The 10,453-nt window shown below is 37.7% G+C and overlaps 1 protein-coding gene across 1 annotated transcript; it reads right to left on the bottom strand.

Moving 5' to 3' along the window:
• Positions 1–32: 32 nt before the first annotated feature.
• Positions 33–10,413, bottom strand: pcolce2b (procollagen C-endopeptidase enhancer 2b). Its single transcript, XM_015000819.2, has 9 exons — positions 9,439–10,413; positions 9,087–9,192; positions 7,846–8,101; positions 6,548–6,672; positions 5,836–5,972; positions 5,565–5,728; positions 3,609–3,692; positions 1,421–1,588; positions 33–1,082 (listed from the first exon to the last, which is right to left on the bottom strand). The coding sequence occupies exons 1-9, from the start codon at positions 9,834–9,836 to the stop codon at positions 952–954; spliced, it is 1,569 nt and encodes a 522-aa protein (XP_014856305.2). The 5' UTR covers positions 9,837–10,413; the 3' UTR covers positions 33–951.
• Positions 10,414–10,453: the final 40 nt, after the last annotated feature.

Here is a 10,453-nt window from a genome sequence, read left to right on the forward strand (position 1 = left end):
ACAGTGCATGGCTTCAAACAGTCAGACAAAAGGAAAATGTCAGAGTTTTATTAGGTGGGATAATGAGAATGCTTTATAAATAATATTTATAATCTTACTTATATGAAAATAATTGCCTTAACAAAAAGGTGACAGTATTTAAATGACATGAGCTGATGCTGGTGGTTTGTGTCGATAAATGTCAGCATTTTAACATAAAATCGGAAAACCATTTTTCAAAGAATGAATGATTATTGCACTTTAGTCACCACATTCATATCTAAACTGTTCCTAAAAATTTAACACAGAATATTTTTAGCTGATTGTCAAAAAAAACCCAAACAAAAACACACAAAAAAAAACCACACACACATCAGATATCACAGATATTAGAAAAGAATGTCAAATTCAAGAAGCCTTTTTTCACATTATAGTCCACAGTTTTAATTGTTTAAAACATTAAAAAGTAGCTTGGATTCGTGTTAAAATGAAATTGCCACTATGGGATACCAGAACAGATGTGCAACCCCCATGTTCCCCCCCCCCCCCAAAAAAAAAAAATAAATAAATAAATGGAGGAATGTTTTTCTAAGTAGCTACAATTTAATCTCTGTGAGAAGCGTGACAGGAATGTAGGGAACAATCTGTGGATAGAAGGAGAAATTTGAACTCATTTTTTGCTCATTAATCTTAGTTTAAATGACAAGCTGTTCTTTTAAACAGGAGACAACCTGCAAATACTCAATGCTGCATGTGCCCAATTGGCAAAAAATAAAAAAATATGTCCTAATAAATGCACCAATGTGTGTTACCCTTAATTTAATGAAACACTGAATTAAGGGTTTTGCTGTGCCAGCTTGGCGCCCAGATTTGGTTCTGTGTCATTGAAAAGGAGCTTTGTTTCCTGCCTAATTGTTTCCATCCACAGCTGAGCCTCTTTAGGCGGGAGCTCCTCAGCGCGACGGGGACAGATCAGCACTGCCTGTTTTTCAGAACGTTTAGTCCTTTTTGGTTCTTCTTCTTGAAGGCCATGACAAAGTGCTGCGGGGCGATCTTCCCCCGGCCCTCCTCGTCCACCTGACCCATGAAGATGTAGTTCAAGCCTGGTGAGGTCACACAGAAAACACCTGAATGCAGTGGCGGAACGGCAGAGACATTCAGGGAGGCCCGACATGAGAGTCTGCGTGTTGCAGGTCCGTATGCATATGAATACGTATAAACATATTTGCTTGTAGTTGACTGTTTGGACAGTGAGTTCTGCCGCTTACCTAACGCCTCGGACGGATCGGCAAAGGAGCAGAGGAGGCAAACTCAAAGCCGTTTGTTATTTAAAACAGTCAACCTGGAGCTGCATTGTAACTATGAGCATTTACAGAACATCTTTTTATTTTTAAGCATTTGAGAGAAGGCGATTTAATTCCAGCAGTACCATAGCACTTACCTCGTCTGATTAATGGACACTTTTTGCACAGGATAATGATCTTGGTGCTCATTGTCTTCCCCGCCTGCTGGATCACCAGGCTGCCTTCTTTATACACATTGATGATGGAGACGGTGGCGTACATGCTTCCTCCTCTCATCGCTGCAGTAATGACCGTTCCAGTTATCACTGTCACAGACACAAAAGAAAAGGAGGATAAGGGATGGCAAGCAAAAGTACTTAAATTGTGATAATTATGCAGTTCTGCACGTGTACTTTCTGAAACAATTTTTACTTGTTTTTGATCTCAATGAGAACTTTTCCAAGGTAAATACTGCAGGTTTTTATAAACAAGTCTACAGCAAGTTTCTTATCAGGAGGGGGGTAGGAAAAAAAAAAAAAAAGGAATGTAAGCTAAGAATTTAACAGCTGCAGGGCAGAAAATTCCTGTTTCATCTTTACTATTAATAAACGAGATGCGGACAGTATTTGTCAAATCTTTTTTTTTTTTTTTGTTCTTTTATTGTCTTGTCTTTGAAGTGCAGTGGAGCCGTAAAAGTGTCGTTTTGAGTTAACAAGATCATCTCTGAACATTTGATGTCCCGCCTGACCCTTCTCAAATCTGTTGGTCAGCCACGAGCTATAAAGCTCCTTCATAAAGTCAAACAATACAATACCAGCGGTATCACTGACATAAATACAGTTTTACTGAGACGTTTACAAGAACCCATCATGTGCATAAATTGTCGTGCTGATGTTGCGGTTTTAGCTGTGTATTTGAACCGTCCTCCTATATTCTTTAATGACTTAATGATTAAACATAAAACATTACAAAGTTATTTGAAGAACAAGAATCAGCAGCATAAGTTTGATCTTAATTTAGATTCTCTCTTATCTGTACAGGGCTCAGAATTACACATGTAGACTCAAATATACACATTCAAGTAATTGTTTGTAACTTGACAATTCTATCAATTATTATTGAATATTTATGTCTTGGCAGTGATCGTGATTGAGTGCATATCACGATCACTGCACTTAGTATACTAGTATACTAAATTGCATTTAGAATACTAAATGTAATTAGTATTGCATTTAGTACACTAAATGCAATACTAATTTGCATTTAGTAATGTAAATTATTAAATTTGCATTTAGTAATTTGCATTACTAAATGCAAATTTGAAGCATTTAGTAATTGAGTAAAATTAAAAGATCACATCTCCTCTCCAGAAAAAGACCATAAGGAACCAATTATCTTCTAATATAAAGCAAAGCTTCCACTTCCCCCCAATGTTAAAACAATGCAATGAAGTGGGGGGTTAAAACAACTTCCTGTTTAGTCTGACCGGAGCTTCCAGGATAAGGACTCGGTGTTTTTGTTCCGACTCATGGAAACGCAGTAACGTCTGGCAAGTGACCCTAGAGGAATCACAGATAAAGGAATCACAGATAAAGAGAACCCAAAGGAACAAACTGGACTCTCTACACTGATGGCACCACTATGTCTGCACTGACAGAGCTGAGAATATCCAGAGTGGCTTTCTCAGTCAGTTGCTACTGTTACACAGACCAGAGAACCGCTTTGGACGGATCTCAGTGAACTCAACCAGATTAAACACCAGCTGTTTTAAGACTTAAAGCATTGATTAAACAAAAATGTTTTCAGTCTACTGTCTCGCCACTTCTAACATCACGAGCTAAATTCCCCCCAGCCACAACACGCAGGGGATGTTTTCCACATCGTTTGCTCATCGGTTTTCTGGCTCAAATCCAAGTGCAGATCTAACACGTATGCAGCTAACATCTCAGAGTCTGTTTGTTTCACACCGAGTTACCTTACGGGTTCTAGGCGTGTGGGTGTGTTTATGTTCATACTGGAGGTTTCTGTTCACCGAATGTGTACAGTACTTCAGTTTCTGACTGCCTATCAAGGCAGTCTTTCAGTTGCGAGACCAAAAAAAAAAAAAGAAAGAGAGAGAGAGGACATGATCAGGACTGTAAACAGCTACTTACGGGGCGGGGGGTTGGCTGTCAAGAACTTCAGCTGATATACTGATCCTCAGCTGAAGGGCTGGTTGGGATTAGCATATTTGCAATAGTTCCACAAGCCAATACACACCCTGGCAAGTTAATGTCAGCTGCGATCTATTAATTAGGGGTAATTTATGAGGGTTGTATGAACCGCAACTTGCATTGATGTTCTCACCAAAATTGCTGGAGCAGTAATTGCTCTCGAGGGTTCCTCGTCTTTTGCACGTCTGCTGACACAAGGCGGCGGAGTACTTCAGAGCTGGAGGAGGTGGGGGGGGGACACACCAATGCACATGTAAGTTTTGTCAACCAGTGATGCAAGCATATAACTTATGGCTACATCTGCTTTCTTGTGGTTTCTTTACTGGATACTTTCAGTTACACAATACTCTCTTCGCTGTCAACTTCGAAGGCCAATAATAACATAATGGAATGCAAAAAAAACATCTGTTTTTCAAGTTAGAATCTATAAAGGAAAGAATTATGGCTTCAAGAAAATACAAGGTGACTGACTAAATATGTTTTCATTGGAAAGAGGAACAGCAGGGAGGATGAAACAAACAGAAAGCAATATCGCAGAATGACATCATCACATGGGGGGGTCTGCCACAAAAACCTGGCCTGACTAAGGGAAAAAGCAATAGTGTGTGGGAACATGAGTGTTTGAATATGAAAATGAGCCATGATTGTGGGCGCAGACCCTTGCCCACACTGCAAGTCAACTTGTTTAATGTACAGTTTACTCAGGGGAAATGGCAGCAAACACACACTTTTAGGATCAGCTCTGTAGGAATATGTGCTGCTAACCGGGACTTTCCATGTCTGGGACTTTGTTTTCTCTTCAGAAGAAAGGTTGTGCCTTTTCACTTTACTTTTCTATCTAAAATTACTTTTAGTGTGTCACACTATAACATTTATTCACTATTAAAGTACAGCGTCCTCAACACTTATTGGGATTCCTGCTAAAGTTGTGTAAAAAGCCTTAAAATAAATCAATCTTTTATTGTGGCAGCAAAATCTCACACTATAAAAATGCAACAAAAAAAACCCCTCCATACTTGAAGTTTCTTTAATTAGATTATTTGATGTTAGTGGCCTGCGTTTTCAGCAATCAGAAAATGGACGGAAGGACAAGAGAGAAAGACAAGCAGCCTAGATCAGAAGTTCAGGAATCAAAGTACTGCTGTCCCAATCAAGAAATTAAAACTATGACAAAAAAAAAAGCTGGAGGAGGATAGAAACTTCTCTTGCCTCGTGGCAGAGCAGGAACTACAGCGTCTTTGAGGTCACCAAGTCTCCATAATAACCACTAGTTTGTAACTACATGCCAACTTATTATTTAAGAAGAAATAACCATTTTTTTTTTTTGTCCTTTCATCAAACATGTGGGATTTTCCAAACACTATTCAAATGGTAAATGAAGCTGTGCACTCTGGTAAGAACAAGTTAAGATCAAGTTCTTTGGCAACAAATACTCCAATTGAGTTTGATGTGAAATGATAATAAATTCATATCTTCAAAAATGTAAACGATTGTGAAGAACCTGTGATGCAGTGGGACTCTTTGTCTTGCATCAAACTTTCTTTAAAATGAAAATCTAGCAGGAAACTGAAAATGGGTGACCATCACATTTTTTAACAGGGTAACCCACAGTCAAAAAAAAATGTACACTCTTTCATGGCCCTCTCGGCACTCGTCAAAAAAAAAAAAAAAAAAGCTAAATGCTCCAGAAAAAGATTAAGTACTGTTCTATAAGCAAGATAGCGCTATCCAAAAATATTCTTGCTTATTGAAAATATTGTTTTTTAATTATTTTAATCCACTTAATAAATGTGCTCCAATTAATGGATGCATTTTTCTATATTTTCTACTGTGAGATCATGCATCTAAAATTAAGTGTTCCCAATAAGTGTGAGATGTGCAATGCCTAGATCAACAAATGGATATCCAAATATTCTTTTAGTTGATATATATATATATATATATATATATATATATATATATATATATATATATATATATATATATATATATATATATATATATATATATATATATATATATATATATATATATATATATATATATTTATTTTATTTTATTTTTTTGTAGGAATGAAGTTACTACGTACGTATGGGCCTAGTGGTGACCGGCTGTGTGGTGGTGGTTGGTGGTGTGGTGGTGATGGGCAGCTTCTTCGGTCTGAACTTGTAGTGTCCGATGAAGCCGTCTGCAGTCAGGCTGAGATCGGACAGGAACTGGATCAGGAGCTGATTCCCCTCCGAGAACACTGGCCTGAAGAGCGGCACAGAGAAGAAGGATCGATGATGAACTGAGATGAAGTCACGAGATGGAGATTTTCACTAGAAAATAGTACCTTCTGCATGACAGAAATCACCTACGCTGGGGGGCTGTCTCCGCAGTATTTGCCGATTCTTTTGGCGTCGTTTACTTCTGCCCCATTGAAAATGGAGACGTGGTCGTAGCGGCAGTAGTTGTCCCGCTCAACGTCGAACTTCTCAAACTTTACTTCGATGATCTGCAGCATTGAATAATTCACAGATGAATTGTGTTTATAGCCCTGAATTCTTCTAAGTAATGGATACTTGAACTGCATAAAGCTCAAGGGAATATATTTGTTAATTCAAATATCACAAAAAAAAAAAAAAAATATATATATATATATATATATATATATATATATATATATATATATATATATTTTATATTTTTTTTTTGTGATATTCGAATTAACAAATATATATATATATATATATATATATATATATATATATATATATATATATATATATATATATATATATATATATATATTGGTAGATCAGTTCAAATCAATTTAATAGTTTTGTTTCTCAGGCAATAAAAAAACTCAAAATTCAGTTTCTTAGAAATGATCTCATATTCCTTTGCTACCATATTTTTTCTTCCACTAAATATTTCATTATTATGCTTGGATACTGCTCCTCGAACTTCTTATTCTAATTTCCCACGTGTAAATGCTTTATGTCAGATGTGTTGCAATTTTTGTATTTAATTAATGGACTAATATGTTTTGTATTTACTAAGGTGCCCCTGTAATTCCAGTTGACTGACCTGGTTTTTTGGTGCCACTATACGCCAGAAGCAGGTGACACCAGCTGGATAGTCCTTTTCAGGCCAGTTAGGTGTTTTGAAAGTCCCAGAAGGCTTATCAAGTCTGCCTCCACAGTACTGGTCACCTATGAAGACAGAGGGTGAAATGTCAAGCTGTTTTTCAGTGGATGATTTTTCAAATGTTATTTATTATTCAAGAGCTCCTCTAAAATGTGTTCAGTCAGTGTGAACTTTTGAACTTATTTTCCTGCGTGTGAAAAGAATTTGACCACTACAACAAAAATAGACTATGTCGCTCTGCTCAGATACGAACCTATTTTTGTTGCTACGATAAAGACATAGTCCAGCAAACTGGACACCGAGACAGTATCCATTACAGCTGTGAACATGGGTAAGTACAAGGAACCATCCATTAAAATTCCACAGAAAAGACAGTAGATGAGGCATCAAACAGAAAAATACTCATTTATCTCTAAGTGATGCTTTAGACTGGCATTTAACTGAATTCCTCCAAAGGGCAAAAAAAAAAACCAGCAGTGAGAAATTCCACATCATGCTGAGAGTAAAAACTGACATGCACCTCTTGGTTACTTTGCAGGAACTTTTATTTTCAAGTCCTGTACAGGACAATTTAGAGCACTTAAGGTCAATTAAGGTCATCTCCATTGTGCAAGCTAGTTCACATTTCAAAACTCCATACTTTTCCAGACTCATTCAAACGTTCCAGAAGTTTCGGCTTTTTTATTATGTTCCACAAATCATGAAACAACTCGATTCTTAAGTTGGCTTTAAAATTTAGCATTCCTATAACAAGCTATTTTGATGCTTTCTTTGACATCTGGACTAAATAAATTCTATAAAAAAAAAAAAAAGCAAAAAACAACTCAATTAATTCAAATACGACTAGCAATGCATTATTTTCTTTTTCTTTTCTTCTTTTTTATTGACTCTCATCAGTGATTTCTCAGCCAGCTACTCATGGATTTCCCGTGAGAAAGACTTTTAAAAAAAGGAAATTTAATGAAACTCTGTAAAAAAACAATTTTCTATTTAGACAATTTCAGTTTTAGCTTTTGCACACTTTAACAATGTAAATATAAAGTGCCAGTTTTGTTTTGTTTTTCATTGCAATGAATGGAAATGAATGAAAGAAAATTCCGTCCTGATTAGATATCTCACACAGTTCGAGGACAACTTCTTTTGCAACACCATCACAGTGCTCGCTACGAGCCTGAAAACCTGAGACAGCCGTTGTCAGAATGGATCTCCCGTAACCATGTTCCTATCTTCTTGCCTACCTCTCTCATGAGGAGGGGCACTATCGAAATCCGCAAGGAAGCCACTGCCAGCAGTGTTGGCATCAGACACCATCTGCAGGAGCATCTTGTTGCCTGTGGACACGAGGGCTCCGGGCTTGAAGGTCCCACAGAAACGACCAAGTCTCTGCCCGTTGACATGACCACTGTGTACGTCCACGTAGTCATAGCGACAAAGGTTGTCGTTCTCCAGATCAATCGAGCGAAATGTCAGTATGACCACCTTGCTTTCAGGAACCTAAGGTTGAAAATTTCACATGGCATAGAACACAGCAAAAGTTCATTTTTTAATGATGACACAGTTTTACTTGCTCCATGCACTTGTGGTGCATAGAATAAGTAGAATGTCACATAGATTATAAAAACAACAACATCCAATGGAAATAATTAATTAATGATAAACAAATACGTTCCATGTCAAATGTGATCTGCATCAAAACACAGTAAGTGAAAGGTTGCAGCTTAGTCTTTCATCCAACTCTTAACCTTTGTTTTGAATAATTTCATTTTAGAAATTAGATTAAATTCAGTTGGTAATGTGTTCCAAACTAGACAGCCCATAATGGACAAAGAAAACTGTCTAATCGATGTGGTATTTTACTGCTGCTATGCATTTCATTTGGGTTTCACATCACACATCAATACAAAGTTGTGCATCATTGTGAAGTAGATGGAAAACAACTCCTGGTTTTTGGTTTTCGTCACCAATTGTGACTTTGGTGGAGCTGCACAGATCCACAGCTCAAGTGGGAAAATCTATCAGGAGCCCAACTATTGCTCCTCTACATCATGACAAATCTGCCCTTCACTGCACATTGACAAGAAAAAGTCCATTGCTGAAATTGGTTCAGATGGAAGCATGTTAGGTGTTAAAATGGCCCAGTCAAAGTCTGGAAACATTTTTTTAAAGATACATTTGTCGACCAGTTCTGCACATTCCATATGCTGAGGTGGTAAGAACATACTGTACAGAGCAGCATCTTAATCAGCTCCTGCCTAAGAGTAGAGTTATGTAAAAAACCGAGCAGCTAAAGAAAGAACAAACTCAGTCTGATGTGGCTGCTCAAAAGTATTTTTAGAATGAAACTAGTAGTTAGATCTGTCATATTTGACTAGTTCAGCTCTTTAGAATTTTTGGAACTCTCAAACTTTTTTTTTTTTCCTCCATCATGTTCTTAAATCGTGGTTAACAAACAGGTAAATATGCAGCTAACTGGACTCACTGTGATTCTCCACACGCATTTGGTGTTTGGAGGGTAAACTCCTGGGTAACCTTGGCTTCCGATGACTCCAGACTCCCCTGTGATGTTTCCGCCACATGTAAAGGTTCTGAAGGGGACAAGTTTCACATAATGGTATTATAACAAAACAGGATTTAAAAAAACAAAAAAAACGGAAAAAAAAACATAACGTGATATGAATTTTAATAAGTTTTTAGCAAATAAAAACCACATTGAATGCTTAAATATATGGCCAGAGGCAGCTCAGATTGCAGAATATTCCTCTCGAAACCCCTCCTGTCGTCCTCGTCACCCTTTCTGTTGCATACGTTCGAAATAATAAGAAAACATATACCTCTGCTGAGACTGCGCACAGACTTCTGTCAGGAAGAGCAGAGTCCATGCGCAAAAGATACTGCATGTCCTCCACATGGTGTTGTGAACGGAGCAGGCGCTGCGCTTGTTTTCACTCCGTGGCATTGCGCTCAGCGGCTGAAGCTGTGGAGGCGATGGAGGGGGCTGGTGTGCCCAGGAGTTGCTGTGGGGCGTTTGAGCAACTGCAAGATCGAGCACATGAATATAGAGTTTGTCCTGAGCTGTAGGAGGGGACAGAGCTCGGAGTAATTTAAAAAAAAAAAAAAAAAAAGGCGGGTGGAGGGGACGCTGGAAGGGTGTATAATATCGCCTTACTTCACCTGGCCTGGAAAGCACTAAGAAGATGGCATGATTAAACTTGACTGAGCTTTCATGCATGGTTTGACATTCCTGTAGCCAAATTCCTCCCGTGTGGCAGGGGCTTGAATGAAAGAACTCTGTATCCCATTTTTTAGGGAATTGCAGATCAACTTAGTTTGAGCTAGTCCGGCTAAGACAAAAAAAAAAGGCGGGGGGGAGGGGTGAAAAGAGCAATATTCATTTTAATAATGATAAAGACGAATCGTCACGAACGTCAAAAGACAATGAGGCGTCAATCTCAAGTGGGTGGAAGGAAAGCGCCACCTGCTGGAGTTATATGACACACTAAAGGTGAGTCTCCAAATTTACACGAAGCTGGTTTAATTCCGAAAGAAAGGGTGAATTCGCATTCTCTCATTTTCTCCCAATAAATTTTAATATAATCTAAGATTTAAAAAAAAAAAACAGAGATAGAAAAAATGCTAAATTGACAGTTGACTGGTACCTTTCTTGGGACAAAAGGTTTACATAAAGTGCTGACTCCAAGTATATCAATGGAAAGTTTAGTGAAAGGAAACAGTCTTGGAAAAAAAGGTTTCCAAGCAAGACAGATAGCTGCAGCCTTGAAAGCCCAAAATAGACCCCATAAATTAATAATATATAAATTAAAATCACATATTTCCAAAACAAAATAA

The sequence above is a fragment of the Poecilia mexicana genome, unplaced genomic scaffold, assembly GCF_051168715.1.
Source record: "Poecilia mexicana isolate PSO_F unplaced genomic scaffold, ASM5116871v1 scaffold_20, whole genome shotgun sequence".
Lineage (NCBI taxonomy): Eukaryota > Metazoa > Chordata > Actinopteri > Cyprinodontiformes > Poeciliidae > Poecilia > Poecilia mexicana.